This window comes from Colias philodice, chromosome 12, assembly GCF_061535455.1.
Source record: "Colias philodice isolate Cphi_HAF_F1 chromosome 12, ilColPhil1 Martin Lab GWU primary, whole genome shotgun sequence".
Lineage (NCBI taxonomy): Eukaryota > Metazoa > Arthropoda > Insecta > Lepidoptera > Pieridae > Colias > Colias philodice.
Window position 1 is genome coordinate 4,539,391 of NC_143097.1, and position 15,524 is coordinate 4,554,914.

General features: G+C 31.5%; 1 protein-coding gene and 2 long non-coding RNA genes across 4 annotated transcripts in view; all 3 read left to right on the forward strand.

The window, feature by feature from the left end:
* LOC149483922 (uncharacterized) overlaps positions 1 to 15,524 on the forward strand; it is a 188,253-nt gene that overhangs the window by 118,873 nt on the left and 53,856 nt on the right. The gene's annotated exons all lie outside the window — the stretch shown is intronic.
* Positions 1 to 15,524, forward strand: part of Gbs-76A (Glycogen binding subunit 76A) — a 43,218-nt gene that overhangs the window by 1,965 nt on the left and 25,729 nt on the right. The window contains exon 1 of one of the 2 annotated variants that reach the window (XM_089701455.1): positions 6,769 to 6,944. The exons of the other annotated variant lie outside the window; for it this stretch is intronic. Within the exon in view, the coding sequence (XP_089557581.1) occupies positions 6,933 to 6,944 (12 nt within the window). The 5' untranslated portion in view covers positions 6,769 to 6,932. Of the gene's footprint in view, positions 1 to 6,768; positions 6,945 to 15,524 lie in introns of those variants that run through there. 2 annotated transcript variants of the gene reach the window in all.
* LOC149483935 (uncharacterized) lies at positions 12,615 to 13,630 on the forward strand. The gene is made up of 2 exons (XR_016316448.1): positions 12,615 to 12,810; positions 13,168 to 13,630. It is a non-coding gene; the product is annotated as an uncharacterized LOC149483935 (long non-coding RNA).

The following is a 15,524-nucleotide window of genomic DNA, read 5'->3' on the forward strand; positions in this document are numbered from 1 at the left end:
TACAAAGTTTATGCGGTAAGTTTATGCGGTATGCAAATGATCTCGCGTTGGCTCGAACTGTTTTCAAGAGGCTGTTTAATGTTTATCATACAAGGTATCTTTGCTCTACAATAATTACTTATTATGACTCATGAGATAAACTTGGAATAGTGCTAATAAAAAATTATAAGTGTATGGATTTTCTGACGTACCTTATAGCTTGACTGCTTGAGGCGAGTTGTATCTGTTAAAAAGCTTTCATGGAAAAATTATGGAAGATAGCAAGTAAATAATAGGTACAAACCATGAATCTTTAATTTTATCAGTTACACTTTCTTTCGTTCAAGTATCGTAGTTTAGGTTAATAATTATTCGATAGGTATATACCCTAACTATTTTACTATTATTACTACATAGCTTAACTTACCTGAACCTGATGATTAAAGAAGTTCATGTTATCTTCTTTAATCATCAGGTTCAGGTACCTAATAGCCGAGTCCATACAGAGCGAGCAGCCTCGTCAATTATTCTGTTCAAATAACATTTTGATTGACTTTGACACTTTTTGTTAGTGTTGTCGTAGTATTTTTTTGATAACTTTAAACAACTGACGAATTTGTATAACACTTGTAATTACAAAAAAAACACAGGTATACTTTTTCCTTTTAGCCAAGTATATTTCATACATTGAAGTTGTAGTCTCGCGAGATTGCCCATGGCATTCTACCAGGAGGCTATTCTAATTTAACGCTTATCTCTCCAGCATCCTATAAAACTAAATTCGATCTGACATTCACTTATTTATAGCTCCATGGGGCTTATGGGCACTATAAATTGGAATCGTTTATAAAACGATTTTAACTTTGAAATTGTTTATGTGTTGTTCAAGTAATTGGAATCAGTAACAAAGCATAACATTTTATTTTGTAATATCCAAGTTCAAATGAAACTAAAATAGGATAGGAAACTTTCAAGACAAACCATGTCTATTAACTTATGCAAGTTCAGTAAAGTCTTTTTTCTACGAATTGCGAATATATCCTTTAGATTTATCCTTATAAGATAGATTTACAAGTGACGGCATTGTGCTGAATGCTATTATTTTATGATCCTCTCTATCCAATTTTATGATACGCCGCGGCCGGCTCCTCATTATGTATCTTCTCCTGAAAACAAAATTGCGCAATAAGAAATCGATATTTAAAATTTCGTTATACTGATTTATGGTTTGACATAACATTTGCGTATTTAAAAGGTTTATCAATTCGCACGTGACGCGCGCAGCTGAGATACGGGCTTACATCAATAAATAATGTTTTATTAGCGGTTGGTAACAGATTCAAGTGAGATTTATGCCGTCATAAACTATTACTCGTTTCAATGTATTGGTATTTGTGGTATAGGTAATATAGATAACAATATAACCTAAACTATGGAAGTTCGAAAAGCGTTATCTTCTTATATATAAAATTCTCGTGTCACAATGTTAGTCTGCATACTCCTCCGAAACGGGTGGACCGATTCTCATGAAATTTTCTGTGCATATCGGGTAAGTCTGAGAATCGGCCAACATCTATTTTTCATATGTACCACGGGCGAAGCCGGGGCGGACCGCTAGTAATAATATATAATTATAAGTGATAATCCTAAATAAAAACCATACCTATTACCCATATACAAAAAACGGAGCGTGCTGCGTGTGTGCCGAGCGAACGTGTCTGAAGTGAAACTTCTTTGGCAAGAGATACCAAAATCGTCGCCTTTCTCCATGATGTGATGGTATTGTCATGAGTCATGACGCAACCATTAAATTTTACTCTCAACGCGCCTAAGGAAGTTTCACTTCAAAAATTTGCAGTAAAACTTTAATTTTATCGCGTAAATGATTGCTTTCTCAATGAATAACTACATAATTGCATATCATACTATGCACTTTATGTCAATGCTTAGATACGACTAGTATTTTAGTATTATATCTCGAGGACTTTGTCTTTTAAATGAGCGAATCTGTTCAATATCGCACGCCTGTCTAGACGAAGACAGAATGAGGTAAGGATCTTTTATTCATCAAACTTATGTGTGTTTACTGCAAGTCTAAATTATTGAAGCGTCAAGCGATCGTCAATTTTGGGCACGTTTTTCGTAGTCGTCAGCCAAATTATATGAGTCTATATATTATTAATTAAGGGTGCGTATAAAGCAAAATTACCAATCTTCTATTAGATGATACGTGTAATATTCAAGACCAAATCTAAAAAATAAAATATATATCAAACTAGATGATATTATGTTCAACGATTCTCATAAAATATTAAAATTTACTCGATAAAAAAAAATCACCAAGTTAGCTCTAATTTTCACATCATCGTCGTCCTGGCACGAATAACACACGGTGCATGCCAAAAATGTCGCCTGATCTGGTCATGCATTTCAACTATGCCTATTTATATGAGCCAAAAACATGTTATTTACAAATACATAGGTGTGGCCATAATATGCATATGTTTTATGCCATTATGCATTCAACTTAAAAACTAAGTGGCTATACGAACATACAATTATAATATTTCATTCATTATAAGTACGTTAGCCCAAAAGTTGAAGCAGTTGCGTAACATTTTATTTATAGAGGCAATTAAAGAGCTCTACATCTCTATTTATCATTAGAATTAAATTGAGATATTGGTGAAGAGTGCCAAAATACACATAGGTAGACTTATCTAGAAGTACCGGATGTTAGTTAATGACAAGCTGTCTGCAGTGCCTAAAGATGGAGGTCCTCTGGTTCCTGTCTATATTTATGCTATGTTTTTTTTCTTTCTTCATGGCGAGAAGATATATTATCTACTTGCCAGTGTCAAGTAGTAGAGTTTCTTCGTTTAACATGTTCTTTTTTACTGCGCAAAGTACCTAGATAAGAAGAAATAATAAGAGTATTCAGGCTTTTTTCTGTTTTCAAAGTGTCGTAAACCAAATTATTTTTAACGCCAAAAGTATTAACGTCTTTCATTAGAAAATAGTAGCAAAGTCCTTGTAATTGTTGTCTAAGGTCTGATAAAACTGAACAAACGAAAGTGCGTGTACTGTACACTTTAGATAATTGAGTTAATGTTTGTCCTGACCAGCCAAGTCGTCGTCATGACTAAAGATGGAACAATAACCTAACAATTATTATGGCACTTATATAATTAGTTTTACTGCGTTCCCAAATTAAGGTCGTCACATGTTTGGGGTAAATAAACATGACATACGCCTTTATTTCAGTTGTTTCAATGTCACAAATGTACAAACCTGGAGTTATGAAAGACGATAAAATAATAAGAACCTTTGCATTTGCTACGTTCATGCATTTAAAATCTTAGTGATCGCAACCTATTATCCATATATCCTTAATTAATCCGGATAAATAGACAGCTAACCTTTCACTTTTTAGTAGACACGTAACGTCGGATACAAAGACTATGAGCACATAAAAAAATATTCGTGGTAATTAATCGATGAAAATAAGATCCTCTCCTATTGTGAGCGACTCCAGTTGTTTGCAGTTTGTAACATGCAGAAGTTTTTCTCAATTGAATTATATTTCATTAATAAATGATTTCCAATAAATGAACAATTTAGTAGGTCTGTAAGAAATAAGACACTCGCATACATGTGTAAGTAACGAGCGGAGGTGTGGTTGACCGCACGTCTTGGTTTTGATTGCACATGTGCCTAGAATACTCTAATCACTTAATATTTTGCATTTTACACTATCTTAGATTTTTTGGCTTATTTCTCTACCCGTCTAGTACTTCTAAAATATATTCTAATCAAATAAGGTCCAAATTTTTGTTTGTTGAATGGAAGTTTTCTGAGAAAGTATATTTGAATTTTGAAGTGTGTGGTGTGTGGTACGTATAATCCAAAAGAGAAATATTTCAGGAATAGGCAGGAGATCTTATCATTTAATTCACCATTCAAGTGTTTGTTCCCGAAGTCTTTACTGAGGAATGAGGATCGAATCTATACCATAAACGAAGTCGTTGAAAAAGGTAGGTTACCTAAACTAAAAAAGCTGTTTTTTGTTTGCTTAACAATTAAGTTTTAAGTTGTTTGTGAGGTGCTGTGCCAACAGTTAAATCGGACGAGAGTAAATGTTAAAAGTAAATTTTACATACGCTCGCAAAGTAAATTATTATTGGCGAATTCTTGAAAGCGCTGCAGCGCGCTGGATGTTTGCTTACATTATTATTGATGAAGTTTGTCATTACATAGTACGTGCTATTGTGAGAAAAGTACACATTGATCGATGGATCGATTACTTCACACCTTGAAGCCATATTTGTTGTCGTATGAAAAACGCGACAAATCTTTTCTCGTTATTATGGTGTTAATTATTTGTTAAAAAAATAGCTATTTTTCTAGCTCGCTCACAATCGCAATTAATATTATTTCTATTTTATTAATTTTCGAATCACGAAGGACCATTTTGTAATAGGCACCTACTAAATATTAGGAAAAAATATTAATGTGTCAAAGGGCAAACATTCTAGATGCAACGAAAGTCAATAGCCGGTCCTCCTGAATCATTTTTTAACAATTTGTTTTCAAGGAGACTGCGAATTTAGTAACAACAAGAATTATACATATTATATCTAAGCACATAGCTACTACGGGTGTAAGCACGTTATAATGTTGTTTAGTCTACATTTGTTTTGCAATGAAGTGTTTATTTTGTGACCTGTCGACAAAGCGATTGCATATGCATATACCGTATAGATGACTCTACGAAGACAATGATAATAAATAAAGTAGAAGTTAGAGACGATGACATGAAAACAGAAATTTTACATAAAAGTTGTATTGGGAACTAACAGCTAACTGTGAATATGTCTAGTTTCTTCATAATAGTTATACTTACGAGAAGGGAACAAGTAGAAAAGAGCAATACAGAATATTGAAATTAGAAAAACAACTTTATAATTTAATAAACATTTGTATTACAACTGAAACATTGTTTCAGACAATATTGATAGTAAATATATTATCATTGTCCATCATTTTAATATTCCATCTTTTACAGAAACTAAAAAACATACAGTATTTTAAATTGAACTTTCTTAACGAGCTTTAAGCACATGTTTAAAGCTTACAAACTGAACACAGAACAGGTTACAGGATTCTTTCTTAGTTTACCACGTGCCGAGGTATCGTAGGCGTTTAGAATATTTATTGAACTGTGTAGTTACTGCTTAGTATGCTGGAATTGATACACAGCAGTTTGGTGAAATGGACCGGTTATTGTAGAGTCTATAGTTGTAGTGGTTGCCGTGGGTTGTTTATTAGCGGTTTAACCACTGTTTATATGGACATGGGCTGTGACTTGGGTACAATATGCACTTCTCAATTTTTTGTAATTAGATTTATTAGAAACAATTTTTCAGTGTAGGTACATGCAATTAGTAGGGAGATTTGTCAGTTAATTACATAATTTGTGTTTGTTTTGACATTATAAAGTATATCAACATATTAAAGATATGAATGTAAATATGACCATTATAAAATTTTATGCCACTCAGAAGAAATTGTCAGACTTTTTTTGAATTCCGCGATGCAACATTTAAATTTCGTAAACGGCTGTGTTTACATTAAACAAAAATAGCAGTGTCAGTGATGTCAGTGCAAGCTGCATTTAGCGGCATATTTTATATCTCGTGTGCCAATTTTTCGCACCAAGCCGCCCGCCCACCGCGGCCGCGTTCCCCGTTGTACTCACTATTTATAGATAAATGTGACATTGTTTTATTCGCTCACAGAATCGTACCAGTAAATTTCCATGCGAAAACCGTTAACCCCCGAGTGATAAGAGGAGAAAGTGCAGGATCGTGCCGGACCGTACTGAATAGCGAGATAATTGTTTCGCTTTTAACTAAATTGGTTCGTCTAGTTGTTGTCTACTGTTTTATTAGCGATCTGCATTCTAATTATTAATTATGAAATGAGTGATTAGCACGTTTTTTAATATAATATAGTGGGTAATGGAAAACATTCTAAAACGTTGCTCGGATCTTTAGATGCTTAATATTATTAAGAGGTGGTCAGTGTTGTTAAATTATAAAATGATACACATTATACGTAGGCATTAGATTGATAGACATTATCATTATACGTAGGTACATTTGCATTTTATTTTAAGGTTAAGGTACCCCGGATGGCTATAAGATTGAATTATTTATAACTTTTTGTTCATCTTGGCTTCGCCGCGCATCATCCCGGTCAAAAGTATTTATATAATATTAGATTTAATCGAATTATTCAACCACTGTTTTTGTAAGTTTCAGCAAAAGGTACATACATCTAAACATTAATCTCTTATTTCTCATTTATAGTAGGTATTAGTGGGAAAGTTGAAGCCCAGTTACACTGCATTTCGAGCCAGAAAATTCAATGCTTTCACATAAGCGCTATATTGCCTAAAAGATCAACTACTTATTAGAAATTAAGAGTCTTCAGTTTAAAATGATCAATAAGTTTACATACGTACACTGCTAATTTTGTATTTCTCATATCCTTGCAACAATGAAATCAATTTGTCATACGATACATACAAATTATCCGCGTAAACAAACGTTGCATAAAGTTATAAGCGAGAGTGAACCAGGATCACGCTATAGTTAACCTAGACTAATTAATTATATTATAGGGTTAATAATGTACCTCTGTGAGTAAATAGCGATGGTAGTGATATAGAAATGTGCGTACAAAAGTCAGTATCAAAGGGAACAGCTCAAACGCATCTTGTGTACTTTCTCAGTGGACCCTAACGAACCCTGCGTTCCTTGTCGGAGCCATTCTAGTCTGGACCGTCCTGCCGCGCAATCAACTACCGTGTTACTTACAAGCGATCTGATAAAACATTGGTTTTGTTTACTTATCCAGTGACAACGTGCTCTGATTGTGTTTGATATGATATGGACTTGCGGGTAAGAGATTTTGATTTTTTTTATATATATACGTTGAGTAATACAAATTTCTTGTTATAGTAAAATAAAATAATTCTTATTTATATCATTACGACAGACTACAATAGCTCCAAAAGGAATTAGTTATCTAATTAACTTGTTTTTTTCACTAATTTGAGTCATTAACTTGCTTCATTATAAAAATGGACAATAAGGATCCTCACTGTAAACGTAGGTATACAACCTAAAATGTTGACGAATTATTCTGGATTATTCCATTAGAAATGTTATAAATTTCAATTGGTTATCGGGCAATTGTTTACTCCAAATTTTAAAGTCAATCATAGTCACGTTGACTCTACATGTAGGTAGGATGTTTTAAATAGGTCAAGTGTATGTGATGATATTTGTTGTTATTATTGAGGGATTCATGCAGCGGGCTTTAAATCAAAGGCCATAGGTATTACCATATTTTTACATTCTATAAATAATATCGTAAATGTACTATCACTTCTATTAAATAATGAATGTTGTAAATATAAGTTATCAATGTCACGTGTACTGGAAAAATAAACAGACATTTACCAACCAATAATTTTATTATTGTTATAACAGTTTAACTTTAAACAATTTCAACCTTTTATTCTTTACACCGAGTTTTCCGATTGTATTGCACAATAATAATGCATGTTTTGTTTTTTAATTATTTAAGAAATGACATAACTGTATAGCAGTCATGACCGGTTTCATAATTTCTCAATATGTTCTAATTAGCTTATCTGTTAAATCAGTTAAATATAAAAATAGGCTAATAGGGACATTATACAAAAGGGGTGAAACCTCCCTTTAGTCTACAGATATTATATATTTTAAAACGTAATATCGAATGACTAATTAATATTAAGTACCTATGCTTTTCGTTCTTTCGTCTTTTGATTTGGTTTCATAAATTCTGTTATGGGATTCATATAGTAAACTCTTGAAAAGATATATAAATGTATTTCTATCGAAAAAAAGACAACTAAGTCTAAAACGTGCTGAAACACTAGTCTTCTATGATAAAATATAATAATATTTTCTACAGTGCAGTAACTGCTTGTAACAGCGTAGCGCATCAATTCTCGGTACTAAAGATGTAAAGAAAATCACATGGCTGTGGTAAACGGGTCTCAATTGTGGTACTTAAGTCAGACAGAACTAAATTGTAGACCGCTTATCGTAAGGATATAATAGTCCAGGATCCTTCGCCCATTTTTGCACGTGATTACTATCAAGCTAATTTTCCGTGAGTAGCTTTATTTTGATGAGACGCCCTATAATTTCCTGTACGAAACTCTCGATTGCGGTAGCTAACAGAGGTAACAAGGATAAAATGTGTTGATTTGATGGTTCTCAAATATTTATTACGCAATTTGGAGGACAATATGTCTGTTGAATTATATAAATATTAACTAAGTGAAAACAAAAAAATCAGCTGGTTAGTAATCATTTATGATGACCTCGTTATCGATACACATTGGAAAGAGGGATCATCATTTGATCAAACCAAACCCAAGGAAAAATTCAGCGTTGGAAATAAGGGTTCATCATCATCATGAGAAATGACAGGAGCAGCGTGAGAAATGACAGATGTGGCATGAGAAGCGACAGGAGCAGCATGAGAGATGATGGGAGCAGCGTGTGAAACGATAGGCGCAGAATGAGAGATGGAAGAACCTACATGAGATTAAAGGTTTCTCTTTGATCAAACAAAACCATAGATTTTGTAGGACAAATATTTTTTCGAATAATTTAGATAATTATCTTGAGATTGAACAAAAAAAAATTCAGTTAGTAATAAATATTTGAGAACCATCAAATCAAAACATTTTATCCTTGTAACCTCTGTAAGCTACCACAATCGAGAGTTTCGTACAGGAAATTATTGGGCGTCTCATCAAAATAAAGCTACTCACGGAAAATTAGCTTGATAGTAATCAAGTGCAAAAATGGGCGATGGATCCTGAACTATAATGACGGTTATATCACCTTTACTTTTGTTTTTATATTTATCAAAGCAAACAAACTTTAGAAAATATTATTGTAATATTAAATAACATGTAATCGTCAAGTATTTAATAATAAGTTAGGCGCATGTTTTAAGTTAGAATTCAAAAATGTTTCATCAATTTGTCTATTTATAAAATTAGAGCTTATAAAATTATCTAATAAGTATAAGTAGCACGTGACTAATATAAACAATATCTATGCAGTGTTTAGACTTTAGAGCTAAATGCAAGTCTGTGTTTATCACATACTAACAGAGTTAATTTATATCATCTTATTCCATTTGACCTATCTTTTTATCACCTCTTTCCCTATAATTATTACTATTGAGAACATATTATCCAATGATAAAGTTCAGAACTGATACCTACAACTAATGAAAAGAAAAAAAAACAAGAATAAATAAATTTCCTTTTATAAGAATTTCTACCTGAAATATTATTTTGTAGGAAAGCAACAGAACTGCGTGCGCCCTGGGAAATCTTTAACCTTATTTCCAACCCTGAATTTTTTTGTAAATTATTAATAAAGCTTTTAATAAAAAATTTGAATATAAGTCACCTATGGTTGCTTGAAATTTAAGAAAAACTTAATTAATTATTATTTGATTAGTCATATTTGCGAGTAAAATTAACATCTTGGAAAACATATCTTTGGAGTTAATTCAATGCTTTTGAGCTTTCTGGCCTCACTTGAGAACTTTTGTGGCGAACTATTAAATGAATATTGAATTGTTTTTGAATCGATTTAAAAGTAAATGAAACTTATTAAAAATTATGCTTAGATTTTTATTGTTTCTTTACCAATTATAAGTACATAATATACAGTACATAGTAATGACATAAAATTATCATTATACCATATTAAGTAATAAGTATAATAATATAGTACACATAACATATCAATTTCTCATGTTTACTTCAACTAGGTACCTGTTTATTATTCGAGACGTGATACCTACACGGCAAAATAACATGAAAGGTTATCTCACTAATAAACGTGTCCTCAAATATTAGATATTAATATAATAATTATACCTCTGGCGCCGAAGTATTTATATAATGTAAAATTATTAAATAATTATTTATTATCACCTGATTTATTTTAGGCACAGTTATGTCAACGGAGATAACTTGATAAGTTCGGATGGTTCGGATTAATTAATGTTCTTTAAAAGGTCAAATACAATAAATTATATTTGTTATTTATATGTTTTTAGATTAAAATCGAACCACGTGTGAAATGTTTCTTATACTTAAAATAGAATTTGTACAAAACAAAAGCATATTTTAACTACAGATACAGTTGACATGAAAGATATATTTATAATGAAAAGGAATTTTTTCACAAAACGGTTCTACTTTTATACTATCGAAATTAAGTGTTGAAAACAATATAAAAATGAAAAGTTTCATTATAAATTGGCATATTTTCTTGAAAAATACGGAGGATCTTAATATGCGCAATAAACGTTTACAATTTTAAAATTGTAGACAATGACGCTAGTTCATCGGATCCACCCACAATTTAGAAGATTCGCGACGTGCTAAATTGAAACTTGTAAACAAGTACGTACCTATTAAACACCGCGGTGTTTTTCCAATAGAATAAGGGTGTTTTAACTGCACCTATAAATACATTTAACTAAAATCTATATTATATGTATGTACTATACTATAAATTATTCATGCATGATAAGTTACATCTTTATGATTCTTCAGTGTGTCATTTCTACCATATACCATAACGCATTACTTAATGTCTAACTTCTAAAAAAGAAGTTTAGTTATAAGAACTACAAAAAACTGTTTCATAATATATTTTATGTTGTGAAACAATTGTTCCCTGTGTGACAGTCTCGTCAATGACCGACCTTATCCCTTGTCTATACACAGTCTAGTCTATATAGTTCATTGAAATGTTACATTTTTTAGGCCTAACCTCGCATTTTTTAGAGGACGCAATTTTGTTTTTTTGATATGTAGGGGGGGTCAGTGTGAAGCTAAAACCAAGTTTGTGGGGTCGCCACCCTTGTCCCACGGCCGCCATCTTGAAAATAGCGGTTGGAATGGTTTTTACGATATATCTCTTAAACTATTTATTTGATGAAAAACATTGAGTAACATTATTTGTTGCAAATTAAATTCTCTACAACTTTGGTCCAGTAACTTTTTGTCGTAGAACTATAAATAAAAAAGTTATAAGCGAAAATGTTCAGAAATTAGAGATGTTTATATTTTTCAATAAAACTTTTTTTTATAATTTTACGAAGAAATGATATTAGACCATTTTTGTAGATTGTTTTTTGAGGAACAACTTTTATATACAACATTTTTTCATTACGTCAATAGCTAAGGTTTTACAGCGCTCAGAAGTGAGTACTATTTTTCAGTAGTAACTATACATAATATATTGGCTATTGGCTCTTTTTCCAGACTCCACAATAATGGAAGCACACTGCAGAACATTTCAGCCCTGCTTTTCGACGTAAAAAAACGCGCTTCCAGACCCTATCTCCTGGGTGGTGGGGAAAAGATTCAATAATTAATTATTAATAATATTGCAAAATTAATTATTAAAAATATTATAATAACAAAAAAAAAAAAAATTACTGATGACAAATTATTATTTACACACATAATATAAGTATACTGTATAGATCAGAGTACTGAAAATTAGTACTCACTTCGGAGCGCTGTAAAACCGTAGCTATTTACTTAATGACAAAATGTTGTATATAAAAGTTGTTCCTCGAAAAACAATCTACAAAAATGGTCTGATATCATTTCTTCGTAAAATTATAAAAAAAAGTTTTATTGAAAAATATAAATATCTCTAATTTCTGAACATTTTCACTTATAACTTTTTTATTTATAGTTCTACGACAAAAAGTTACTGGACCAAAGTTGTAGAGAATTTAATTTGCAACAAATAATGTTACTCAATGTTTTTCATCAAATAAATAGTTTAAGAGATATATCGTAAAAACCATTCCAACCGCTTTTTTCAAGATGGCGGCCGTGGGACAAGGGTGGCGACCCCACAAACTTGGTGATAGCTTCATACTGACCCCCCCTACACATCAAAAAAATAAAATTGCGTCCTCTAAAAAATGCAACCCCAAATGTAACTTTTCAATGGAGTAATACCCACTATGAAAGTGTGGATTCGGTCAAAGACAATATTCCCGGTATTGTGACGTAAACGTGTAAAAGGTGGTCACGCTAGCCGCATGTAACGCTATAGTGCCTCGCGTCACACATACACACACACAACGAGCCCTCCAAACACATACATAGGTATATTACTTGTAAATTCTTATAATAGTGGGTGTATAATATTATGTGACATAACGTGCCAAAGACGCAATTCTTTAATGGACACGCCTTCGTTATGCACGAAATATACAATACATTTGTAACATTTCGGTAGTGACTTATTCGAAGATAAATATTTCTATATCAGGATTTTCTCTTTCTTCCAATCTAGCTATGTATATATTGTATGATTTTAAATAATAAACACAATGCGCTGTAGACTCGAGCACTAATTAAATAAATTTTGTAGAGCAGTAGGGTAAACTCACCTAATTATGTGACTCACTTAATTCGGAGATACAAGGTTTGGACTCTTTTTCAGCGTTATAGGAGTAAAATCCAATACATTAAAATTAACCCTATGGTATGGTAATAAAGCTTCTTTTCGTGTACAAATTTTTGTTAAAATCGTGCGGGTGAGATAGTAACAATCACGGGATTTGTCACTGCGCCCGCCATGTTTGACGTTTCACCGGTAGCGTGCAACTGTGTTGTCATTATTTAATTAATTTTAAATAGAAAAGGTGAGTGTAAGTTCATGATACTTTGACAATTAATTGTTAAAAACATATTCTTGTTGATACCGATAAAGGTTTTAGTAATTTTTCATTTGTTTTTGCATAATACCTTATTTCCTGGGTTCAAAAAGTTAACTATTTTCAAGATTGCAACTCAAAACAGTGTCACCGAATTAACCAAGCAAATTTTTATTATTTTCAATTCGTGTATTAATAATTATCTTCAGTACGTTTACGTTAGTCGTTTAAGTCAGAAAATATTTATTTTTATTCAGGTAAAAAGTAGGATCGCTTTCAAGCATTTTAAAAAAGTCCGTTATTTTTTTGTATCACATAATTATGTGAGTTATTTTTTTATTTTAGACAGCATGGAGGAAGACAAAAATAAAAATAGAAAATATAATGAAACAACCCTGACATCCGCAATTCAAAGTATTCTGCAGTCAAAAATGAGTCTGTACACACAAACAATTATAAAGTCCAATATTGTTTTTTATTGTTCCCCTCTTTTGATAGTTTCTCGTTGATTAATAAATACATAATTATTACTTTCAATATGTTTATATTTTTTATTAATTGTATTTTTTTTTTACTTTTGTGTTAAAAAATAATAAATACTCACTTAATTCGGTTATAACAGAATTAGAGAAGTACTATCACCGAATTATGGTGATTGTCACAGAATTAGACAAGTCATCGCGGTTTGATTAAGCTCATTTTTCGCTGAGTTTATTCATATGTGTTAAGATTACACTTGCTCCATATGATAAATAGAAGATTGATTAATGTTCCTATTAAAAATAAAAATAAAATTTATAAACTTTAACCTGTTCTTTTTTTCATATTCTGTTTTGTCACAGAATTAGATGAGTTGACCCTACATAAATCCTATGTAGTTTATAATTTTATAAAATAATTAATATCTGTGCTTCAGTTTAAATCGGGACAAGAACGATTTCATTTGTTTCAATTAAATGAAAACAAATATATTTATGCAAACGCGTATTTTTTCACTTGTCACTGAAGGTCACGCTGCGCGCGCGCCGCCCGCCCTCCGGCTAACAAAACTGTTACCAGGTCGTTGACCCAGGCCAATTATATTGTGATCAAAGCACTTGCTATTTAAGGAACTGAAAATATTTGTTAAAGGAAAATAAGATTAGAACAAGCTCTTGCTTGAGGTGACATAAGTTTTAAATAAGTACGTATATAAAATTAGTAATAACAAGGACTATTAGAGACATATTTAAGAACGAAAACAGTGTTTAAAATTGAATATTTATTTATAAAAAGTTAAAAACATTGATTTATAAAAAAAAAATATTCAATATTTTTTAAACTCAGTAAGGATCGCCATTGCAGTCATCATTACTTTATTGACTTCGTTGCGGATGACCTTAATTAAAAACCTTAATTAATTAGTTGGTAACTTTTGTAAACATAATTATTAAAACATTTAATAGATTGTACCCTTTGAAAACGAAAAGACGTAAAACAAAAACTCTATTTAATAAATTACTAATTATTATAAAAGCGACTATAGAAACACCGATCAATCAATTCTGACAGTCGCGAGGAGAAAAATCTTTTAATTTATTTCATACATAAAATGAATCTGAATCTCTATTTAAATCTTATCTATTTTAATAGACATGGCAATCTGCCAAAGACCAAATTCATTTGTATGGTTCTCGTGACGTCCGGTTACGTTAGTATACTAAATTTATTTCGTGTAATCAGAAAAATATTTTTCAGGAATTTTAATGAGGACAAAAGATTTATCCCATTCAATTACAGCATTTACAGCTGTTAAGAACATTCCTTATTCGGTTAACATATGTAAATAGGTTTGCTATTATGCATTTAGAATTGTGTTTCAGATCAATTGTCCACTGACTTAAGTATACAAATCTTAAACTAGATGAGATTTCAACATTATTGTTATTTTACCTTTCCAAAATATAAGGTCCTATGCATATACAAAAATCTTTGATATCATACGAGTAGGTACTAGGTATATCTTTTAATTGTACCTAGAAGTCAAAATTATTGTTGGTGTTTCCAATTTTCAAATTTATAGCGTGTTTGTGTAACTGTAAAGGGTATGCAATTTCGTAGTATTCATCGTGATAGCTCAGATTCATTTAACGGCACACCGTATTTGGATATTCTAACTGATATCTCTAGATGTTTGTTTTCAACAATTTCACCGCTAATAGTCTTGAAACCGTGAGAAAATTTAAAGCGGCTTAAATTCTTAAACGCATTCTAACTACATAGACCAGATTATACTCCCACTTTTATGTGTAACTAGATTAACGCCCGCGGCTTCAGTCGCATTTTTTAAGAAAACCAGCATAGTTCCCGTCCTTTTGGGAAATCCGGGATAAAAAGACTATGTCCTATTCTGGGTCTTCAGCTACCTACATTCCAAATTCCACTGTGATCGGTTCAGTCATCAGTGGTATTTGCGTGAAAGAGTAAACATTCATCCATCCTCACGAACTTTAGCATTTATAATATTAGTAGGATGTTTAAATCAGTATTATTACAATCCATATTTCCATTTTTTGACGTTTTGATTTTAAGATACATATATATACGTACAGTTATATAGAAAATTATAGAAAATTAAAACATAATATTTTTTTCTCTCATACTGAATATATAAAAAGTTAAAACTGAGGCTTCAAATTAAATAAATAGATAAAGTCGTCATT